Genomic DNA, 25,808 nt, shown 5'->3' with positions numbered 1-25,808 from the left:
ACCCCTGTCCATCAAAACAAAACAAAAAAATAAAACATGTAGAAATTTAAAAATAAAATACTGTAAGTAAAACAAATACACATGGCAGACTTAAACCTAACCACAGTGATAATCACATTAAATATAAATGGCCTAAAGAGTTTATAAAAGGGCAGGGATTGTCAGAATAAATGGAAAAAGCAAGTTCTAGCTATACGTTGTTTACAAGAAACCTAATTTAAAGCCATAAATTAAAAGAAACAGGATAATAAAAAATACTAATACCAACCATAAGATAGCTGCAGCACTTTTAAATACAGACAAGGTATATTTCAAAGCGAATATTATCAGAAATACAGGTCATTTCATTGTTAACAGAGAATATTCATAAAGAAGACAAAACAATTTTAAATGTGTGCGTATACTAATACCTTTTTCCATTTGTTTTTTGTTTTTGTTTTTAAATATTTTATTTATTTATTTGACAGAGATCACAAGTAGGCAGAGAGGGAGGCAGAGAAAGAGGGGGGAAAGCAGGCTCCCTGCTGAGCAGAGAGCCCGATGTGGGGCTCGATCCCAGGACCCTGAGATCAAGACCTGTGCTGAAGGCAGAGGCTCAACCCACTGAGCCATCCAGGCACCCCTACTAATACTACTTTGATAAAACTGACAGATGTGAAAGGAGCAAGAACAAACCAACTATTACAGATGAAGACTGTAACATCCCTTTGTTTTTCAACCAACTTTGCCTGTCATTTTATAAAGCATCGCCACCCAATGATAATATACATTCTTTCCACATGCACACAGAAAGTTTCCTGTTTGGGGATAAGCATCACTTGACAATGATGTGTTAATCTTTTATTACTAGGCCCGATTTAAAATTTTGTTAATGATTTTTATGTCTATGAATAAAAATCATAAAAGAGATCATAAACTTGTCTTTCTTCATCAAAATTAAAATTTATGTTCAAAACAACTTAAAAATTAAAAAATAAACCACAGTGAAAAAGTACTTGCAAAACATAAATCCAATAAATTTTCTATATCCAGAATATCTTAAAAAGTGCTTACAGTTCAGTAAGATGACAACAACATAAATTTTTTCTTTTAAAAAGGGAGGCAAAGGATTTAAACAGATACTTTACCAAAAAAATACGTATGAGTAATCATGTAAAAAGATCCTCAACATCACTGGTCTTTAGCATAATACAAATTAAAGTCACCAGCACTTACTACTCTACATCCACTGGAACAGCTAAAACTAGAAAATGCTGCTGGAAGTTTTAAGCAATTCTTCATTTCTTTTTCACCTTTGTCATTATAGAAAAAGTAATCATCATTACTCCTAAAACAAGCCCTTGCATTAGAATCTCTATGTATAAATTAGGCTACCAAAATGAAATTACTCAAATTTTTAAAAAAATGTTTTTAAACACAACTGAATTTGAGTTAGAGTTCTGTTCCACTACTATGGTCTACTACTATCCACTACTACTATCCCTAGCAAATAGAGAACTTTGTTAGAACAGAAAGGAAAAGTATGAACGAATTAGTATTGGTCAAGACTCAAATTGTTTATGTACTGATGATATGAAATGGCAGCATAGTGCCTCTATGTAATTATCAGTTAAACTTTGGGAGAATTTTCATTTCTTCTTAATAAGGCTCTACAAATGTAGAGCCTACACCTCCAAACACATGTTACATCAAAGAGCTTAAAGTACTTGTGCCTAGCCAAAAGTGGTTTTTTCAAAAAAAAAAATAAAGAGGAAGTATAACTAAAAACCTCACTTAATCATTACATAAAAGTATTTTCTTAAGTTAAATTTTAAAAGAAAGCCAATATAATTTTTACTAAATAAAACACTTGAAAGCCAATCTGCCAAAACTCACATAAGAAATAATCTGAAGAGACCTCTGTCTATTAATGAAATTGAATCAATAATTAATAACCTTGCAAAACAGAAAGCACTAGGGCCAGACTGGTTTACTGGTGAATTCTACCAAACACCTTTCTGGTTCTATTGAGATACTGAGATACCTTTATACAATTAAGATATATAGCATAGTAACTTGACTTATGTACACTGTGAAGTAACCACCACAGTAAGGTAACAACCACTCTTTAATATAAGTAAACACACACATGCGCACACACAATATCTTTGTGACTAGAACTCTTAACTTTCCAAGATGCCATACCAGCATTAACTATAGTCTTCATGACATTCATCACATTCCCAGTACTTACTTATCTTACAACGGAAGTGTGTGTACCTTTGACCACTTTCATCCAATTCCCCCCCACTCTCCATCTTCTGCCTCTGGTAACCACAAAAATTATCTTTTAGCTTTTTTGTTTTTGTTTTGGGTTCCACATATAACCAAGATTATACAGTATTTTTCTCAGACTTTTCTTCATTTAGCATAATGCCTTCAAGGTCCATAGTGTTGTCACAAATAGCAGGATTTCCTTCTTTTTTATGGTTGAATAATATCTGTGTGTGTGTATCACAACTTTTTTATCCATTCATCCGTCAGTGGATACTTACACTTTTCCTTGTCTTGGCCATTGCAAATAATGCTGCGATGAACACGGGGATGCAGATATCTCTTCACAACAGTGGTTTCATTTCCTTCAGTTATATTCCAAAAGTAGAATTGCTGGGTTGTATGGTAGTTCTATTTTTAATTTTCTGAGGAATTTCTATTCGGTTTCCATTGTGGCTGGGTTCCTTTTTCTCCATATCCGTGCCAGTATTTATCTGTCTTTTTGACAACAGCCATTCTAACAGGTATGAGGTGACACTGTGGTTTTGGTTTGTATTTCTCTAATGATTAGTGATATTGAACACTTTTTCATGTATCTGTTGACTATTTGTATATCTTCTTTGGGAAAATGTCTATTCAGGTCCTTTACCCATTTTTAATTGGATTTTTGTTTGTTTGTTTTTTCTACTAAATTGTATGAGGTCTTTCTATATTTTAGATATTTACCCCTTCTCGGTTACAGGATTTGTAAGTATTTTTCCTTATCCAGAGATTTTCATTCTCCTGACTCTTCCTTTGCTGTGCAGAAGTTTCTTGGTTTGATACAATCCTACTTATTTATATTTGCTTGTGTTTTATGTGGTATAACCAAAACACATAAAACACACATGGGTCAGGACCCATGTCAAGGAGCTTTTTTCCTATCTAACAAACACTTAAGGAAGAAATTATATTAATTCTCTAAAATCTCTTTTGGAAGATAAAGTGGAGGGAATACTTCCTAATTCATTCCATGAAGCCAGCATTACTCTAATACCAAAATCAAAACCTTTATAAAAAAAACTACAGACCAATATTATGCAAAATCTTCAAAGTATTAGCAAATAGACTTCAACAATGCATAAAAAGAATCACACACTGTGACCAAGTGAGATTTATGACAACTATACAAGGGTGGTTCAAGATCCAAAAATCAACATAATCCATCTCATCAAAAGACTAAACAAAAAAGACTAAAGAAAACTCACATGATCACATCAAAAGATATAAATAAAGCATGACAAAATCCAATTTCAAGTTCATGATTAAGAACTCAGTAAGCTGGGGCGCCTGGGTGGCTCAGTGGTTTGGGCTGCTGCCTTCGGCTCGGGTCATGATCTCAGGGTCCTGGGAACGAGCCCCGCATCGGGCTCCCTGCTCCGCAGGAAGCCTGCTTCCCTCTCTCTCTCTCTCTCTCTCTCTCTGCCTGCCTCTCTGCCTACTTGCGATCTCTGTCTTTCAAAAAAATAAATAAAATCTTTAAAAAAAAAAAAAAAACTCAGTAAGCTAGCAAGCATTCTCAGCTTGGTAAAAAATACTTACAAACACCCCCACCAAAAACCCTACAAAACCCTTTAGCAAAGGACATACTTAACAATGATAAACTTGAAGCTTTCCCACTAAGATCAAGAACAACACAAGGATGTCCTCTCTTACCACGACTATTCAAAATCTTACTCCAACTACTAGCTAATGCAGTAAGACAAGAAAAGAAAAAAAAAAAGTATATAGATTGGGAAGGAAGAAGATGGTCTTCATTCACAAATATACTCATCATTCCTACAAAAAATTCAGAAGAATCAACAAAAACTCCCCTAACAAATAATTATAGGAAGGTTGCAGGATACATAGTAAATTTATAAAAGTATATTACTTTCCAATATTCCAGCAATGAACAAGTGGAATTTGAAATATAATACACAATACTGCTTCCATTAACACATAAAAAGAAATACTTAAATATAAATCTAACAAATATGTATAAGATCTTAATGAGGAAAACTATAAAACTGTGAAGAATAAAAAAATAAATGCAGAGATGTTCCACATTCAAGTATATGAAAATTCAATATTCTTAAAGATATCGGTTCTTCTCAATTTAATCTACAGATTCAATGTAATCAAAATCCCAGCAAGTTATTTTATGGATACCAACAAACTGATTCTAAGGTTTATATGGAAAGGCAAAAGACCCAGAATAGCAAAAATCATACTGAAGGAGAAAATCAAAGTTGAAGGACTGATGATACATGACCTCAAGACTTATATAAGCTATCAAAATCAAGACAGGGTGCTACTGGAAAAAAAACAAAAACAAAAACAAACAGATCAATGGAACAGAATGTAGTACCCAGAAATAAACCAATATAAGTGCAGTCAAGTGATCTTTGACAAAAGAACAAAGGCAATATAACAAAAGATAATTTTTAAATATATGATGCTAGAACAACTGCACAACCCATGCAAAAAAAGCAATCTAGACCCAGGCCTTACAAGCTTCACAAAAATTAACTCAAAATGGATCACAGACCTAAATGTAAAACACAAAATGATAAAACCCCCAGATAACACAGAAAAAAAAAATCATGATGATTTTGAGTTTAGTGATGGCATTTTAGATATGACAATAAAGATGTGATCCACAAAAGAAGTAACTGATAAGCTAGACTTCATTAAAATAAAAACTTTCTGCTCTCTGAAAGAAATTGTCAGAGAATGAAAAGACAAGCCAGACACTGGAATAAAATATTTGCTAAAGGAATATCTAATATAACACTATTTTCCAAAACACTATACTAGGAACTCTAAAAATTTGACAGTAAGAAAACAAACAACCTGGTTAACAAAATGGGCCAAAAGGGACACCTAGATGGCTCAGTTGGTTAAGCATCTGACTCTTGATCTCAGTGTATAAGTTCAAGTCCCCACACTGAGCTCCACATTGTGCATTAGAGCCTACTTAAAAAAAAAAAAAAAGACTGAAGACCTTAACAGACACCTCCATAAAAAAGATGTACAGATAGCAAATGACCATATGAAAAGATGCTCCACATCCTATGTGATCCAAGAAATACAAATTAAAGTAACAATGAAATGTCATAGCGCATTTATTAGAATGGCCACAATCCAGAACATAACAGCATCAAATGCTGGTGAGGATTCAGAGCAAGAACTCTCATTCACTGCCAGTATGAATGCCAAATGGCACGGCTACTTCGGAAGACAGTTTGGCAGTTTCTTAAAGAATTAAACATATTTTTTTCCTATGTTCAACAATCACACTCCTTAGTATTTACCTAAAGGAACTGAAAACATATGCCCATACAAAAGCCTCCACACAGATGTTTATAGTAGCTTTACTTGTTACTGCAAAACTTGGAAAAAACTAGCGATGTAGGTTCTGCAGCTATGTAGGATAAACAAACTGGTACATCCAGACAATGGGATATTATTCAGTGCTAAAGTGAACTGAACTATCAAGCCATGTGAAGACATGAAAGAAACTTAAATGCATATTACTGTGCAAAAGAAACCATTGGAAGAGACTACATACTGTATGACTCCAATTGTACAATATTCTGGAAAAGCCAAAACTACAGAGACAGTAAAGAGATCAGTGATTGCCAGGAGGTAGGGGAGAGGGAAGACCACAGATTTTTAGGGCAGTGAAACTGCTCTGTATGATACTATAATGATGGATACATGTCATGTCTTTGTCCAAACCCACAGACTGTTAGTGGGACTCTCTGTACTTTCTATTCAATTTTGTTTATAAAGTTTATGAACTTAAGAAACAGATAAATGATATAAACGGGTAAGTAAAAAAAAAAAAAACAAAACACAAAAACCTTAAATGACTAAGAGATACAGAAATACTTACCTTTATGAGCTAAAATAAAATACTGTATTTTTTCACTCAAAAAAGTAAACACTAAAAACTGACAATATTCAAATGTTAGTGATGATTTGGGACAATGAGTTTTCATATGTTGCTGCCCGTAATGTAAATTGGTACAGCAGTCCCCCCTTACCCATTATTTAATTTTCCATGGTTTCAGTTAATTGTGATCTAGAAGCAGATGATCCTTCCTCTGATGTACCATCCAGCCTAATGCTGTGTAGCAGTGCCTATATCCTTCACCTCACTTCATCTCATCCCGTAGGCATTTTATCATCTCATATCATTACAAGATAAAGAAGTCTGAGTCAGTATAAGAGGATATTTTGAGGAACAGACCACATTCACATGACTTTTATCATAGTATTATTATAATTGACCTATTTTGTTTATTATTGTTAATCCCTTATTACATCTGATTTGTAAATTAAACTTTATCATAGATATGTATGTATAGAAAAAAAAACAGTAGATATAGGGGTGCTATCTGTGGTTTCAACATCTACCAGGGGTCTTGGAACATATCCCTCACAGAGAAGTAGGGGACTATTGTATAACCACTTGAGAAACTCCTGCATACAAATACAAATTGCAAAAAGAAAAATACCCAAAGAGTTATGGCAGCATACTGTTTATGGATATCTAAACACACAAATATGAAGAAATGCATGTACATATGTGTGTGCTGATGTATTTTTAAAAGTACTAGAAGGATATACACACTGCCTTATGACAGTGGCTGCTTTGTGAAGGGAAATTATAAGAGTGTGACTCAAGAACTTTATTATTGTGACTTTAAAAAAGTTTTGCAAAGTATCAGTTATTAATTCTAAGCTAACAGGAATTAGGTAATTTTCATATAATTCCTTCTACTTTTCTGTAACTTTATTTTTTCCTAAAAACCCCATTAAGCATAAAAAAACCACTATAATTTCAGTCATTAGATCAAAACAGTAATGTTCTACATCTCCCCTAAATCTATGGTATAAAAGAATTATGTACTAGTGATAATGGCAATAGTTCATTTTCTCTGATAGTTGAATACTTCCTGTCATATGACATAACTAGGTCAGCCAAAAGTAGTCCACATTTCATTTCAGAAAGCATAAACAGAATCACTACAAGAGCATTCAAGTTGTAGGTGAACGTCAAGTTCAAGTTGCTTAAGGAAGATAACACTCATGGTCATTTCCTTAGGAGCTATGTCAGGCCTTCAGTGAAGGAAGTGACACTATGTGCCTGAATCACCAAAATCAAATAGTGATTTATGTGAAGGAAACATTGCAAAACCTATATCCTGAAAATAATGCCTTTTTTCTTTTCCTTCCCAAGAAATAAAAATTAAGTCATCAGAATGAAGTATTACATAACACTTCTAGTAAGGAAAGAATCCTGTTCGATCTTACCTCAATATTTCTTTATCTTAAAGTAATAAAAAAACTTTCAAGAATAAAGTGAAACACTGACATATACATACAGACATAGCTCACCCCAACCTACTCTTTGAAATAAGCTGTTAATCATCAGTCATATATACATCACACCACTAATACTTTCATGAAGAATTTGATACTTACTAAAAGTCTTACAGATGTCAGAAACAGCTTTGAAGACTCTATCAGAGAAATTCACTTTCACCTTCACATACTTCATGTTGGGAAGCTGCAGGCGGAGCAGTTTGTGCTGGGGGGTGAACTGAAGCTTAGCATCTGCCTGAATGCCATACTTATCCAAGGTCCAATGTGTTTTAAGAAGCCAAGTTCTCTTCTTTTCCCACCAGAGAGCATGGTCAGACCAATCCTTTTTTACATCTATTAAAAAACAAGCAATAAACAAAACACTTAAAAATCACTAAGATTACCTAGAGAGAAATTCTAAGAAGAAAGCTAAATTGGGTATTTAATACAAGCAACTAATTAAAATACGAAGTGTCTGTTATGTGATAGATAAAAAAAGAAATCCTCAAGAGCTGAGAAAACACTGTGCCCTTGAAAGCTAACATAACGTAGCTGAGGCAGAGTACACAGTGTAACTAATCATCAGGTACAATATAGGGCACAAGGATGAAAAGAGAATATACTGTAGTCACTCAGAAAACAAAGGGAAAACCCTGGGAACTAAACTTGGAAAAATTAATAACGAAGTGGAGTCAGTGGGTTCTAAGCCCAGCCTTAAGGAAAAGACAATATTCTGATAAAGCTGGTGAGAAGGCTGAGGTTTGTTTATAAGGCTGCAGATGTTGTGAGGTGTACAAGGAGTAGTGAAGACGAAGATGGGGAATTCAAGTGAACAAAAACCAATATCCTAGGTGAAGAGTGTGGAGAAAAACGTTCACGAGTAAGAGAAACAAAACAAAACAAAACAAAACACTACATCCCAAATATACAAGCTGTCCCAAATACATTTCCAGAGAAGTAACTTACAAGTTACATCAACCCAACTTTTCCCCCAACATATTCTGATACAAGTGTAAAAGAAAATGTTATTACCTGTTAAACTATTTGACAGCCTTATGCAATTAAATTAAATGAAACCAAATAAAAGAATAAACACAAGATCTGGCTTACCTCAGTAAACAGATCATAACAAACTTGCAAAATAAAATCCAACTTCAGCTATTTTTTTTTTAATATAATTTTTTATTTTTTATAAACATATATTTTTATCCCCAGGGGTACAGGTCTGTGAATCACCAGGTTTACACACTTCACAGCACTCACCAAAACACATACCCTCCCCAATGTCCATAATACCACCCCCTTCTCCCAAACCCCCTCCCCCCAGCAACCCTCAGTTTAAAATAGCAATAAAAGTGAAGACTTTTTAGATAAGTATGCATTAAACTAAGAACCAAAAAAGGAGATATGATATTTCAAAAAAAGAATAGGCAGGGTGGGGCACCTGGGTGGCTCAGTCATTAAGCGTCTGCCTTCCGCTCAGGTCATGATCCGAGGGTCCTGGGATCAGGGTCTGGGATCCGGGGTCCCAGAGCCCCATACCAGGCTCCCTGCGCTGCAGAAAGCCTGCTTCCCACTCTCCCATTCCCTGTGCTTCTGTTCCCTCTCTTGCGGTCTCTCTCTCTCTAATAAATAAAATCTTAAAAAAGGAAAAGAAAAGAAAGAAAGAAAGAAAAAAGGGCACCCAGGTGGCTCAACTGAGATCATCAGGTCATGATCTCAGGGTACTGGGATTGAGCCTGGAGTGGGACTCTGAACTCAGCTCTGAGTCCTGCTGGAGGATTCTCTCTCTCTCTGACCCTCCTTCCACTTTCCTCTAAACATACTCTCTAAAATAAATAAATCTTTAAAACAAAAGATTGGCCAAAGCCTTCCAGGGAAAGGGAAAAACAAACAAACAAACCTGGAAAATAGCATTCTTACAAATAAAAAAACCAATTATCATGATTCTGATAAAAAGCTAATTTTAATACAGATTTTTTTTAAATTATTTATTTATTTATTTGTCAGAGAGAGAGAGAGGGAGAGAGAGTTAGCACAAGCAGAAAGAATGGCAGGCAGAGGCAGAGGGAGAAGCAGGTTCCCTGCCGAGCAAAGAGCCCTATGTGGGACTCAATCCCAGGGCGCTGGGATCATGACCTGAGCCAAAGGCAGCTGCTTAACCAACTGAGCCACCCAGGCGTCCCAATTTTACTAGAGAATTAAAATACACCGGTCAACTTTCAGAAAATGAGCTCAAAAGCATATGCTAATATGAAATTTTTTTAAAACACAACTTGTATACCTGAAAGCCTCATATAGTAAAAAGTAAAACTTTTGCGCTGATTATGTGCCTGGAAACCCCTCTCTAATGGTGAAACTTACATCATACGATTTGAACTTCTCATTGTAGAAGAAACACACAAGTGGAAAAACACTTTCAATTCCCCAGCCGTTAAAAGAAATTTAATCAGTAAGTATTTTTTTCTTTTTAGATTTTATTTATTTTAGAGAGAGAGAAACAGAGACAGAGCACAAGCAGAGGGAGCCGCAGGCAGAGGGAGAAGCAGGCTCCCTGCTGACCAAGGAGCCTGATGCCTGACTCGATCCCAGGACCCTGGGATCATGACCTGAGCCAAATGCTTAACGACTGAGCCAACCAGGCATTCCTAATCAGTAAGTACTTTAATAGGAGAACTGTAGTTACTTGTGATTACACTGCCATTTTGAAATTTTATTATTTGTTTCGGGAAAACCCAGTCAATCATGTTATTTGAAGTTTGGCTGTAGAAATACATATAACTACTATTTTATAACTACTCACTTCATTCTGTGACACAATGTGTATAGTACCCTGAATCTTAAGTTAATTTCCAGCACAGAAAATGTCAATTAACTTTTAAACACAGAAAATCTAATCTTGCTCACAGAAAAACAAAGTTGGGACCTTTTCATTTATTCTGAGGTAAATGGTCACACAAGTTAGGTGATTTACTTTTTTCTTCATGACTAGAAAACCCAAGACAGAAAAAGATTGGTACAAAGAATGTACCAATTTGAGTAAGGCTGAGCTGAACTGAATTAATGGCAGGTAGGCATAAAATACTTTCTTCCCCATTCCTCAGTCCATTCACTCTGCTGTACTCTCGTGCCAGGGTCAATCACTAAGGAAGCTATATCTCTCCAGTGGGGGGAGAAGGGAAGAAAAAGCTGTATACTACAACTACTACTACCACCACCAAAAGTCTGTCAACAACCAACTATCATTTGAATTCCTCCAAGGGTAAACCTGAAATAAGAACTTTGAGGGGAAACATACTTGAGGGGATTAGGGACAGTGAGATGGACTGCTGTTCATAACTGGAGTTCAGTCCTGCTAAAGACCCTCTAGACTAATTATGTGGAACATGCCTAACACTTGGCCCACCTAAGGAAAGAGATGCTATCCACTTCCTTGGTTAAAGGTTGTCCCCAAGGCCATTAAATTCCTACTGCTTTCTGGATGTCATGCATGTAGTTGACCACCCTTCACTCAGGCAGAGGAAACTCACAAAGTCCCAAGTATTTGTATCAGGACATTTACAGAAAAACTTTGTGGACCCCTGACAAATGACAATCTCAACTTCACATCAATTAGACTTCAAATTCTAACCTGAATCAAGCACCTCACCTGATTTTCCTTTTTAAAAATCTGACCCTCCCCATCAATTCCACTTCCCTTTCTCACAACAAAGGAGCAGCACACCTGTATCCAGCAAGAATAAACGGGAGTGCAGCCCCGCGCAGGGCCTTATCCTAGAAACCTGAGCCGTAACCAAGAGTTGGGACACTTAACCGACTGAGCCACCCAGAGGTCCTTTTTTTTAAGTAGGCTCTCTGCCCAGCCTGAACTCATGACCCTGAAATCAAAACCCCAGCTGAGATCAAGTCAGATGCTTAACCAACTGAGCCACTCAGGTGTCCCTACAATATCAATTAAACAGTGACTGGAATGATTGTATAAAGCTCAAAACACATTTATAGTAATTACTCTTTAATCTGCTTTTCAGCAGAATCATTGTGTCACAGTTTCACTTCAAAACTTTTTAGAGGGCGCCTGGGTGGCTCAGTGGGTTAAGCCGCTGCCTTCGGCTCAGGTCATGATCTCAGAGTCCTGGGATCAAGTCCCGCATCGGGCTCTCTGCTCAGCAGAGAGCCTGCTTCCCTCTCTTTCTCTCTGCCTGCCTCTCCATCTACTTGTGATTTCTCTCTGTCAAATAAATAAATAAAAATCTTTAAAAAAAAAAAAACTTTTTAGAGACTTGACTGAGCTCTCTTAAATACGCAAAACAATGTTTTCTTGGTTTCTAGGAAATCTTCCTCTGGTGCTACTTTGAAACTAATACTTACACATGAAGACCCACAACTGGCTTCACCCAGGTTATCATAAGAATATAGTTGTTCTATTCAAATGCAGCAAAAACTTATTTTAAACACTGATCAAAATCCCAAGAAAAATGATGGTGTATCAATTGAGAATCAATTCACCGAGGCAAGCACAAGAACCAACTGTACATCAAAAATGCTTAATGAATTTTGTGTGTATATGTGTAAAGCAGTATATCTTAATGTAATGACTCTTGGTACTTAAGTTATCTAGTACACTACAGTGCAGCTTGTCTCTACAGTGCAACTGTAACTGGTATAAACAACGTACAAATCTACAAGAGTAGATTTCCGATATCAACATATATATTTACACATTCCTCCCGTTAAAAACTGAATAGAGGCATAAAAACTTTGATTTTAAAAGTAAAATGGTCAGGGCACCTGGGTGGCTCAGCTCTTAAGCGTCTGCCTTCAGCTCAGGTCATGATCCCAGGGTTCTGGGATCAAGCCCCACATTGGGCTCCCTGTTCAGTGAGGAGCCTGCTTCTCCCTCTTCCACTCCCCCTGTTTGTGTTCCCTCTCTCGCTGTGTCTCTGTCAAATAAATAAATAAAATCTCTAAAATAAATAAAAGTAATGGCCATCTATAAAATAATTATGAATAAATGAAAAGCAAATGGAAATGCTACTTATTTGTAAAACAATGGTTTATTTTTCTTTGTGTATTTCTTTTAAAATAATGGTTTATAAATCATAAGAGGATTTATAAAGTAACTGAAATTCCCTACATTTGCATAATCAAAAAGCTCTGGAACAACTTTCCATGTATTTAACTCCCTTCCACATCAAAATCTGAGCCCTACACCATGTTCTAATAAACAAACATTTCTGATTCTTCAGAATGGTAGTCTTGGTGCTCCAAACGTAGCACTGGACAACTGAATGCAACACACACACACTCTCACTCATAAGAATAACTGGCCTAGAGTGCCTGGGTGGCTTATTGGGTTAAGCCTCTGCCTTCAGCTCAGGTCATGATCTCAGGGTCCTGGGATCGAACCCGCATCAGGCTCTCTGCTCAGCAGAGAGCCTGCTCCCTGCCCCCATCTCTCTCTGCCTACTTGTGATCTTTCTCTCTGTCAAAAAAATGAATAAAATCTTTAAAAAAAAAAAAAAAAGACTTGACTCTCAATTTCATTTCAGGTCAGGATTTCAGGGTCATGAGACTGAACCAGATGTCAGGCTCTTCACTGGCTATGGAGCCTGGTTAAGATTGCTTAAGATTCTCTCTGCCTCCCCACTCTCTCAAAATAGTAACAACAACAATAATAATAACAACAACAATAATCACCCTGCCACTTGCTATGGTAGAACTTATTAGCAAGCATCAGCAAGGGGACTTGCTCCATCAATATCATATAACCATTTAAGGGATAGATCATGCTCAACATGTTTTGATAGTTTGTCCAATGTCAGGATTTCAGTTGTGCTCCAGGTACAGTGTAACCACCTTCTTGTATTTGGTATACGGTGACGTTAAAATCTTGTATCCAGATTTTTAAGAAGCAACGTACCATAAACACAAATCTTCTCAGAAAGGAAACCTAAGGGGGAAAATGTACTACTATGAAGTCATGGTTTTCTTTCTCATAAATTTAGCCTTTTTTAGTAACTTTTTAGAAGTCAAGAATTATTTAGATTATGGTTCCATATACCCAATAAAAGTTATAATAAGTTTCAGTAATATGTGTAAATTTCTCAAAACATTTGCCAACACTGAGTAATGTGTATAATTGTTGAATCACTATTTTGTACACCTGAGACTAATATAACACTATATGTTAATTATGCTGGAATTTATAAATTAACTTTTAAAATTAATTTTTAAAAATCTGCCAGAATTCTGGAAAGAATTATTCCTGTGTTCCTCCCGTATTTAATACACCCAATTATGTTGTGCTCTGTTCCACATAAAACTACTACTACCTGACAGACACTCAAATTCATATCATTGGAAAATTTCAAATGGCTAAAACATTAACTGTATCAATAAAAGTCTTCTCATTTGACTATAATAGAATGCTCTTCAAATTCAAAAAGTAGTAGAGTATTTACCCTCAAAGACACCAAGTGTGTATTTTAAGGAACAGAAGGCTTAGGACTTTCATTATTGGGAGGCTGAGTACACAAACATTGCTTATTCTACCAAATAGCTTTTGGAGCATACACCCGCTCCATCAGTCACAAAAGAATCAAGTATTTCAAAAAGCTTCCTGCTAAGGCAAATACTATGTCCATCTTTATGCAAGGACAGCTACCTTAGACTCTAGAAAATATGAGCACAGAGAAAGGAGATAGACTATTAACACCCTATTTAATCTTTTCCTTATAGGGCCACAATTCCTTCTTGACCATTTTGATATGCAATTCTAAAATGCAGTTATTTACTTCCATTTTTAAACAATCTTAATTGCTTAAAAAGTAAAAAAAAAAAAAAAGAAATAGTTAACTGAATTAACTTAAGTACCCACATTTCAAAAATAAGTAACTTATTAATAACAATTTGAAATAAACAGGAAACAAAATGTTACTTTAAAGTGGCTTAGATTTGTTTGCGTATTTAAGAAATAATAGTCATTCAGGAAGGAAATACAGAATTTGTTTAGCATTCTCGTAACTTCCATAAACCAAAAGCAAAGTTTATATTAGAAAATCTTTGACAAGTCAAAATTTTATTTTATTTTTAAATTTATTTATTTGACAGAGAGAGGTAGAGAGCACAAGCAGGCAGTCTAACAGGCAGAGAGAGGGAGAAGCAGGCTCCTCTCTGAACAAGGAGCCTGCTGTGGGGCTGGACCTCAGATCAGGACCTGAGTTAAAGGCAGTCACTAAACCAACTGAGCCACCCAGGTGCCCCAACATTTTATTTTAAATTTTAAGTACACAAATACCTTCTGGGCACATGCCTTATTTTTGTACATAGATTTTTCTGTTGTGTTTCCTCTGTTTCCTTTTAGATTCCTCTTAAAACCCCAAATTAGGTAGTATATAACTATTACATGTCAAGAATTTACCCTCTCTTTAATGACAGCAAAAAACTTCAGTCCTAGTAAGCTATTAACAAAGCTACTAAGCAAATAGTTCTGACACCACTGTGAGCAAGCCAGGCAAACTGACCAGACATCATAAGACAGTGTCCCCTTGACCTCCAAAATAAGACCTCCAAAACAAGACGCCCCCATCACACCATTTACTTATACCACCTAGTCACCTATCTACCAAATTTAAAAGAGGATTTTCCCTCATTCATTTCACAACCAGATTGAAACAATTACAGGCATGCCTCTTTTTATTGTACTTCGCAGATACTGTGGGGGTTTTTTGTTTACAAATTGAAGGGTTCGTAGCAACCCAGCTTTGAGCAAGTGTGCTGGTGCCATTTTCCAACGGCATTTGCTCACGTCATATTTCTGTCACATTTTGGTTATTCTTGCAATATTTTGAACTTTATTATTATTTTTTATGGTGATCTGTGATCACTCATATGACTTGCTAAAAGCTCAGATAATAGCATTTTTTAGCAATAAAATATTTTTAAAGGGCTGCCTGGGTGGCTCAGTCGTTAGCATCTGCCTTTGGCTCACGTCATGACTGAGCCCCCACATCAGGCCCTGCTCAGTGGGGAGCCTGCTTCTCTCTCTGCTGCTCCCCTTGCTTGTGCTCGCTCTGTCAAATAAATAAAATCTTTAAAAAAATGTTTTTAAATTAAGGTATGTGTATTGTTTTTTAGACAATGCTATTGCCACCTAAGACTACAGTGTAAATGTAATGTTTATATGTACTACAAAACCAAAATCTCATTTGACATATTTTACTGGGACGTTCATTTTATGGTGGTTGGGAACTAAATTCAAAGTATCTCCTGGGGCGGGGCACCTGGGTGGCTCAGTGGGTTAAAGCCTCTGCCTTCGGCTCAGGTCATGACCTCAGGGTCCTGGGATGGAGCCCTGCATCGGGTTCTCTGCTCAGCAGGGAGCCTGCTTCCTCCTCTCTCTCTGCCTGCCTCTCTGCCTACTTGTGATCTCTCTCTCTGTGTCAAGTAAATAAATAAATAAATAAAATCTTTAAAAAAAAAAAAAAAGTATCTCTGAAGTATGCCTGCATTATAAATTTTATGATCAACATGGTCTGAGATACCACTGGGCAAGTCTGTTTCTTTAGTCCACCACTGTATTTCAAACTTCATAGCCATCCTCAAATTGCTGACTCTACTTCAGAAAATACAGAGGCTATCAGATTGGAACTATTTCACCTACATGCCAACCAAATTTATAAAACTTTCTTGTATTTATTCTACCTGTATGGGTCTCCTGCCTTTGAGTTATGATAAAATAACTGTCTATTTATCTCAAACCAATCCTGTTAACTATGCTGTGCTGCCCTTCTCATCTTCTAGGAACCACACACTTCTTACATTGACTCCCTAGGGATCTCATCCATTTTCATGGCTTTAAAAGGCATCTATACACTCACATTGCTAAGCTTTATCTTCAGTCCAACCTTCTGCTTAGAGCACCTGCTTACATATACTACTGCCTATCCCACATCTCCATCTAGATATCTCTCAGGCATCTCAAACTTAATATATCCAAAACTTAACCCAATTTTCTATCTCAACTCTTACTAAATAGCACTAACCATCAACCCAGTTGGCCAAACCTGAATCTAGAAGTAATGGATTCTTCTCTTCCCATCATTCCCCACATCTATCAGCAACCTCTCTATTTAACTTCCAAAAATCTCCAATTTCCACTGGCATGAGCCCATACTGTTCAGGTCACCAGCACCTCTTCCGCTGATTACTCCAACAGCCCCGACAAGTCTACTGATTCCGTTCAGCACTTTACAAACAACATCCCAAGGTGATCTACTCAAAGTTGACTCTTGTCATTTCCCTGATGAAAATACTTTAACAGCTTCCAAATGCACTCAAAATAAAATCCAAATGCCTTATCATAGTCTACAAAACCCCACACACTATGGCCCATCCACTCCTCTGAATTTATCTTACGCTACTCTTCCTCTGCCTCAACCATACTTTTTCCTTCTCTTTATTCCAGGAACTAATATATATAAGTAAGTTCTTTCCTGCCTGAGTGGCTTTGAACGTGCTATTCCACTCTGAATGTCGAGTTCCCTCTTTCTCAAATTCTAGTTTAAATTTCATGCTCCCAGGGAAGTCTTTTCAATCACCCTAAGATAAACCTTCCAATGTCCTGTGTCCCTTCATTATTCTCTATTCCAGTACACTGTGGTATTGCTCAAAATTTGTATTCATTGTTGTTCATGCGTGGGGTAAATGTCTTTCTTCCCTACTGGACAATACTCTCTAAAACAAACACAAGTTCTATTTCAATCACCATTATATTGCTAGCACAGTGGCTGCATACAGTAACTGATAAATGAATATATCCTCATATTGAAAAATTTAAACATCCTTCATTACTATCCCAAGAAAATATTATCCCGAACAAGGATTAATTTTAGATACAGGTTTTTAAAAATCCACTTTGTTTTCAACTTCAGAATTAAAACATGCTTCCATACTAACCAGAAGCACAATAGAGATTTCCCTAGATGTGGGGAAATCAAACTGAAATGATTTCCTCTTCCTGCTCGCATCTTCTAAAAAGGACAAATTACTTTGTCTAAGACAAACCCTATAATATGAAATGATTATATTCCAAAAATTCATTTTTAGGTCTTAGAATTCAGGTTTGCCACAAAGAAATAGTATAAATAATAGGTAGGTTCCAAATCAGATTTTTGCCCAAATCTAAAATAACCCAAAGCATATTAACAGTATTATACCACACTAAACATATATCACAAGATTTTTTGCAAAATATATGGTCAATGCTTCAATTTGAGAAAGAATGAAAAGTGCTAGCAGTGGCACCTGTAGAGTCTGGGTTAGAGAGGGAAGAAAGAACACTGCTGGTAAGTTGTCAGTGAGACAAGGGCTTCCCTGCTGAGCAGAGAGCCAATGCAGGGCTCCATTCCAGGAGCCTGGGATCATGACCTGAGCTAAAGACAGAGGCTTTAACCCACTGAGCCACCCAGGCTCCCGTTTTTCCATTTCTTTGTGTCTTCCTCATTTTCTTTCATCAGTATTACATAGTTTCCTGAGTACAAATTCTTCTTGTTGGTGTATAGAAATGCAACTGATTTCTGTGCACTGTTTTTATATCCTGCCACTTTACTGAATTCTTGTACTAGTTCTAGCAGTTTTGGAGTGGAGGCTTTTGGATTTTCCACATAAAGTATCATATCATTTGCAAAGAATGAGGGTTTGACTTCTTTGTCAATTCGGATTCCTTTTATTTCTCTTTGTTGTCTGATCAGAAACAACCAATTTTAATGTAAAAGCAGAATTAGGCTCTGAAGAAGAGATGGTATTTTACCTGATTTTTTAAAAAAGATTTTATTTATTTATTGGACAGAGAGAGATCAAAAGTAGGCAGAGAGGCAGGCAGAGAGAGAGAGAGGGAAGCAGGCTCCCCGCTGAGCAGAGAGCCCAATGTGGGGCTCGATCCCAGGACCCTGAGATCATGACCTGAGCTAAAGGCAGAGGCTTAACCACTGAGCCACCCAGGCACCCCCCCCCCCCATTTTAAAGATTTTTACCTAATTCTTAAGAGATATGGGATTTCCAACATGTGCTCAGAGGAACTATCCTATAGACAAAGGAGTCTCTAAATCAGATTTTTTAATGAAGATAATTATGATGGAATTATGGAGAATAAATCAGGAAAAGGAAGTGCCTGATAGCAAGAAATTTACTGCAACATTCTGGAAAAAGGACCTGACCTAAGGCAGAAGCTGAAGAGAAGGAGCCAAATACAAGGAATATGTCTAGGAATCACAGGTCTTAATGATACTGACTATAGATGAGAGAAGACAGCTGTAGGTGAAATGGAAAGCTAGAAAGCTCCTAGCTTGAAAATTAAATGGAGAGCAACAAGAGCACTAAGATCTGGGGCACCTGGGTGGCTCAATAGATTAGGCATCTGCCTTTAGCTCAGGTCATGATTGCAGAATCCTGGGATGGAACCCCACAGTGGAGTCCCTGCTCAGTAGGGAGTCTGCTTCTCCCTTTACTCCTCCCCCTTCTTGTGATCTAGCTCTCTCTCTCAAATAAATAAAAATATTTTTAAAAATTAAAAACAAAACAAAACAAAACAAAAAAACAACCCAGAGTGGAAATACTAGGTCTTGCCAGAGGGAGCAATGAGAAGTGAGATATGCTTTCACATGAAGATTTTATTTCCTCCCTTCCCTTCCTTAGCACCTGCCTTTCCTACCTCAAAGCTAAGTGACCTGCACTGGTAAGAGCACTATTATGTGGTAGATTTCAAGAAATCTTTGTTGTTGTTGTTTTTAAAGGCTCTATGCCAAAGATGAGGTGTCATTCAACTCACAACCCTGAGATCCAGAGTGGCAAGCTCCATCGTTTGAGCCAGTCAGGTGCCCCAATTTCAAGAAATCTCAAAGGCAAAAGGCTGCAGCAGAGACTAATATTCTGGTAAGAGTTTCAACAAACTTTCCATTGAATCTGACTTCACCAGATCTTAGTGCAACTTGCTTAGTCTGTGCACATCCGACCATAGAGGGATGCTATGAAGGCTGTGTGACCTGGGACTTGAAAATATACTTAGAAATCAACCCAATGTAAATTCTTCCTCTAGATAAGGAATCCAGGTCCAGTGGGGCTAGTGATTTGCTTGAGCCCCCACAGTGCCTCAGTGGCAGAGGTGAGATCAGAATTAAGTTCGCACAGATATCTGTCGACTGAGTAAGTGACCAGCACAAAAAAATGGGTTCACAGACTGTATTTATATTCATCCAGCTTTGCCCAAAATAAACCCTGTTTGGCAAGCACAGGGAAATCTTGTCACCAGACTGCAATTTCAAGACCTATGCTGAAATAGTCATTCAAACAATTCCATTTCTTTGCTCCAATATTATCCATATACTGGAATATCAATTTATTAATATAAAATGGACTCCATCTCCTACCACACATTTACCAGTTCATCACTAAGCTAATCAATTAAAGACGTATACTAAGAAAGATAAATTACACCAGAAATTTATTAACTACACCATGGAAACCATAATTCAAGTGAGGGAGGAGCTCATCTTAAGAGGCCCTGCCTAGAACCGGCCAAAACTACATGTCTCTCTCATCAGGTCACTCTCCAAACACCAAACGTGAATGAAGGAATATTTAAAATATGCATGTCTTTAACGGATTTAATAATAGCAACTACAAGCATACCTCATTTTATTGTACTTTGCTTTACAGCTCTTTGCAGACACTGCATTTTTTTTTACAGGTTGAAGTTTGTGGTTTTTTGGGGTTTTTTTTGTTTGTTTTTTTAGATTTTATTTATTTATTTGACAGAGAGAGAGGGATCACAAGTAGGCAGAGAGGCAGGCGGAGAGAGAGGGGGAAGCAGGCTCCCCGCTGAGCAGAGAGCCCAATGCAGGGCTCGATCCCAGGACTCTGAAATGACCTGAGCCGAAGGCAGAGGCTTTAACCCGCTGAGCCACCCAGGCGCCACCAGATTGAAGTTTTATGGTAACCTTGTATCAAGCAAGTCTATCTGCGTCATTTTTCCAATAGCACTTGCCCACTTTATGTCTCTGTGTCACATTTCAGTAAATTTCTGCAATATTTCAAAATTTCTCATTATATTTGTTACAGAGATCTGTGATCAGTGACCTCCTATGTTACTACTGTATAATTATTTTGGGATACCACAACGATGCCTATATGATGGCAAACTTGATTGATAAAGGTGGCTGGTATGTGTTCTGACTGCTCCACTGGCTGGCTGGCCATTTCCCCATCTCCTTCCTTCTCTGGCCTCCCTATTCCCTGAGACAAAATATTGAAATTAGGCCAATTAACCACCCTGTTATAGCCTCTAAGTATCCAAGTGAAAGAAGGAGTTGCACATCTCCCAGTTTACATCAAAAGCCTAGTGTTGAAAGCTGAGACAGGCTGAAAACTAGGCCTCTTGCACACACAGCCAACTTGTAACACAGAGGAAAAGTTCTTGAAAGAAAAGTCCTACTCCAGTGAACACAGGAATGAATGAAGAGAAAGTGAAACAAGTTTATTGCTGATATGAAGAAAGTTTTAGTGGTCTAGATATAAGACCAAACCAACTGCAGCATTCCTTTAAGCCAAATCCTAATTCAGAGTAAGGCCCTAACTCTTTTATTCTAAGGCTGAAAGAGGTGAGGAAGCAGCAGAAAAGTTTAAGGCTAGCAGAGGTTAGTTCAAGAGGTTTAAGGAAAGAAGCCATCTCTAGAACATGAAAGTACAAAGTGAAGCAGCAAGTGCTGATATAGAAGCTGTAGCAAATTACCAAGAAGATCTAGGCAAGATCACTAATTAAGGTGGCTACACTAAACAAATTTTCAACATAGACAAAACAGCCTTATATTAGAAGATGCCTTCTAAAACTTCCATAGCTAGAGACAAGTCAATGCCTAGCTTCAAAGCTTCAAAGGACAGACAGACTTTCTTGTTAGGGGCTACATAATGTAACTGGTGACTTTTAGTGGAAGCCAGTGCTCATAGCCTACTCCAAAAATCCCTAGGGCTCTCAAGAATTACCCTAACTCCACTCTGCCTGTGCTCTATAAATGGAACAACAAAAGCCTGGACGACAGCACATCCATTTACAATATGGTTTAATGAATATTTTAAGCCCACTATTGAGACCTACTATTCAGAAAGAGATTCCTTTCAAAATATTACTGCTCAATGAAAATATACTTAGTCACCCAAGAGCTCTGATAGAGAAGTAGAATGAGATTAATGTTATTTTCAAACCTGTTAATACAACATCCACTCTGTAGTCCATGAATCACCGGAGGAGTAATTTTATCTCTCAAGTCTTATTATTTAACAAATACATCTCATAGGGCTAATGTTGCCATCCATCAGTGATTCTTCTGATGGATGTAGGCAAGGTTAACTGAAAATCTTCTAGAGAGAATTCATCATTCTGGATGCCATTAAGAACATTCCTGATTCATGGGAAGAAGTCAAAGTATAAACACGGAGTTTGGAAAAAGTGAATTCTAACCCTCACAGATGACTTTGAGGAGTTTAAGACTTCAGTGGAGGAAGTAACTGAAGATGTAGTGGAAACAGCAGGAGAATAGAATTAGAAGTGGAGCATGAAGATGGGACTGAGTTGCTGCAACCTTAGGATAAAACCTGAACAGAGGAGGAGTTATTTCTTATGCAGGAGCAAAGAAAGTGGTTTTCTGATGTGAAATTTACTCCTGAAGATGCTGTGAAGATGAAATGACAACAAGGTATTTAGAACATGAAATAAGCTCAGTTGATAAAGCAGCAGGAGGGTTTGAGAGGACAGACTCCAATTTTGAAAGCAGTTCTACTATGAATAAAATACTATCAAGTAGTATTTGCATGCTACAGAGAAATCGTTCATGAAAGGAAGGGTCAATCAATGAGGCAAACTTCATTGTCTTATATTAAGAAATTAAATGTGGCCACAACCACCCCAACCTTCAGCAATCATCACCTTGATCAGTCAGTAGCCATCAACATCAAGGCAAGACCCTCCCCCAGCAAAAAAGATCATGACTTCCTGAAAGCTCAGATGATGGTTAGCATTTTTAGAAATAAAATATTTTTAAATTAAGGTATGTAGGGGCGCCTGGGTGGCTCAGTGGGTTAAAGCCTTTGCCTTTGGCTCGGGTTATGATCTCAGGGTCCTGGGATCAAGCCCCACACAGGGCTCTCTGCTCGGCAGGGAGCCTGCTCCCCCACCCCCTCTCTGCCTGCCTCTCTGCCTGCTTGTGATCTCTGTCAAGTAAATAAATTTAAAAAAAATTAAGGTAAGTATATTGTTTTTTTAGACATAATGCTATTATTGCACACTTGGCTTCAGTATAATGTAAACATAACTTTTGTATGCGCTGGGAAACAAAAAAAATTTCATTTGACTTGCTTTCTTGAAATATTTGCTTTATTGCAGTGGTCTGGAACCAGACCAGCAATTATCTTTGAGATATTCCTATAAAATTCAAAACAGTTACTGTTAGCTGCTATATAAGTATTTCAAGAATGCATACACTAGTAAGGAAAATTAATATGAGCTTAAAGCAAGTGAAAAACACTAACATATAAACTGCAAAGAAACAATATAGAAAAATAATTTTTTTCATTTAAGAGATAACAAACGTGAGTGGGGGGGGGGGGACAGACAGAGGGAGGAGAGAGAGAATCTTAAGCAGTCTCCACATCCAGCATGGAGCCCAATTTGGGGCATGATCTTACAACCCCGTGATCATGACCTGAGCTGAATAGCTGGACACTTAACTGAGTCACCCAGGCGTCCCTAGAAAAATAATTTAACAACTTTTTGTTTCATATTTTAGATTTATATTACTATAAAATGAAGTCTATCATCTAAAAATAATTGGAATACCTTCTAAATCATTTCCTCTCTTAAGACTCAAGAGTCTAAATCATTCTTAATCTTATTTTAGAAGGATGACCCTCCCCACTACCAGAGCTACCCTTTAACAACAGAATTCTGAGCAGTGCATTCTACAAATATACTACATCAACTACGACTTACAAAAACTTCTATAATATAGGCATCATACATACTAGACAGAAGAATATTCCTGATTTTCCAAGCTATGAAAACCAGAAACAGACTGCTTAAAGAAAGTCCCAACACTGACTTAGTGAACATATTCTTTTTGTAATCAATAAAATGGAAAACAAAACAACAACCCACTGGCTATTTGAAGCACGCAAATATCTCATAATTCAGAAACTGTCCCTCATCCCACCCCACCCCATGCAGCAAATTAAGGGAAGACTACACTAAGATCATGTACATAAAAATTATATTGGCTTACCCTTTAAACCTTTGAAGTTGAATGTATCTCAAGTCCTATTCGGTTTCTTCCTCTCCAGTTTTTCTTGTAATTTACCTTTCAAGCAGCTGCTGAATTTGTCATTTCCTCTCCTTTTAACACTGCCTTACTTCATGTCCTTAACATCTCCTTCCTAGACTACTTGGCATTTTTGCAAAACTAAGTTATCTTTTAAAATGTAAATTTGGTGGGACCCCTAGGTGGCTCAGTCCCTTAAACTTAAAAAAAAAAGTTTAATCAAGAGTAGTTTAAATAGCGCTTACTTATGCCTCGGCAAGTTGTACTCCTAAGTGTGGGGTGACTCCCATTTTATCCTTTGCACTTTCGGTGTCATGAAGTATCCCTAAGAGTCTCTTCACAATTTCTTTTTTCTGGTATATATATATATATATATATTTTTTTTAAGATTTTATTTATTTATTTGACAGAGAGAGAGAGAGACAGAGACAGAGATCACAAGTAGGCAGAGAAGCAGGCAGGGGGGGGGGGGGAGCCTCTGTGCAGAGGGCTCGATCCCAGGACCCTTGAGACCATGACCTGAGCCAAAGGCAGAGGCTTAACCCACTGAGCCACCCAGGCACCCCTCACTTTTTTGTTTTTAAGATTTTATTTATTTATTTGACAGAGAGAGCTATCACAAGTAGGCAGAGAGGCAAGCAGAGAAAAAGGGGGAAACAGGCTCCCCACTGAGCAGAGAGCCCAATGCGAGGCTCTATCCCAGGACCCTGAGATCATGACCTGAGCCCAAGGCAGAGAGGCTCAACCCACTGAACCACCCAGGCACCCCCTGGTATCACTTTCTGTGAGACATCTTCATCCTTTTTGTCACACCATTTTCCTCACTTATGTCAATAAATCTGCCTTTATTAAATCCTTTTGGCTGCATACCTAGTCTCTCCAATGACAACAGCTATAGTGAGTTATTTCTTCTGTAACTCCCCATCTATGTTTGATTCAAATTTTACATTTGGTATTACCATTTTTTCTTTGCTGCACATTTATCTTTGTTGGCAATTTCCTCTTCCAATCATCTGTTTTTTATTTTTTTTTTTTAAATAGCTCATGAGTTTATCAGCGGGAGACAGAGGCAACACAGCTACACGTTGTCTATGTATGAACTGTAACAAATACACAAGTGACAAATCATGGACAGACTCTGAAATAAGTGACATGCCTGGTCACTAGTCATGATGCACATCTGTAATTTACATAATGAACTAGGGACTGAAAGATGAGGTTTCACTTCATGCAATTATTCATCAAGTATGGTGGTAACTAAAATATAAATCCTATTGTTGGATGACTGATGCTACTTAACTAAACTGTGCTAACTGAAATGTGTATACTGAAAGTGTGCAAAGCACTGATGGTTTCCAAAAATCTATCTGGTATGTCATATTCTAAAAAATTTTTTTTAAAGATTTTATTTATTTATTTGACAGATATCACAAGTAGGCAGAGAGGCAGGCAGAGAGAGAGGAAGAAGCAGGCTCCCTGCCGAGCAGAGAGCCCAATGTGGGGCTCAATCCCAGGACCCTGAGATCACGACCTGAACTGAAGGCAAAGGCTTTAACCCACTGAGCCACCCAGGCACCCCCTTTTTAAAATTTTTTAATCTGGGCACCTGGGTGGCTCCGTCAGTTGAGCATCTACGCCTTTGGCTCAGGTCATCTCAAGCCCTGCGTCGGGCTCTCTGCTCAACAGGGAGTCTGCTTCCCCCCCTTCTCTGTTCTCTTTCTCTCTCTCAAATAAATAAAATCTTTTAAAAAATTAAAAAATAAACCCTTGGGGCGCCTGGGTGGCTCAGAGGGTTAA

General features: G+C 37.4%; 1 protein-coding gene across 6 annotated transcripts in view; it reads right to left on the bottom strand.

Annotated features, from left to right (window-relative positions):
* FERMT2 (FERM domain containing kindlin 2) overlaps window positions 1-25,808 on the bottom strand; it is a 90,927-nt gene that overhangs the window by 48,441 nt on the left and 16,678 nt on the right. For all 6 annotated transcript variants that reach the window (XM_082735152.1, XM_082735147.1, XM_082735148.1 and 3 more), the window contains exon 3: window positions 7,768-8,001. In XM_082735152.1, the coding sequence (XP_082591278.1) occupies window positions 7,768-8,001 (234 nt within the window). The remainder of the gene's footprint in view (window positions 1-7,767; window positions 8,002-25,808) is intronic.

Source organism: Mustela nivalis (assembly GCF_964662115.1).
Source record: "Mustela nivalis genome assembly, chromosome: 6".
NCBI lineage: Eukaryota > Metazoa > Chordata > Mammalia > Carnivora > Mustelidae > Mustela > Mustela nivalis.
Note: the sequence above shows the minus strand (reverse complement) of the source record. Positions and strands in the feature narration are given on the sequence as shown.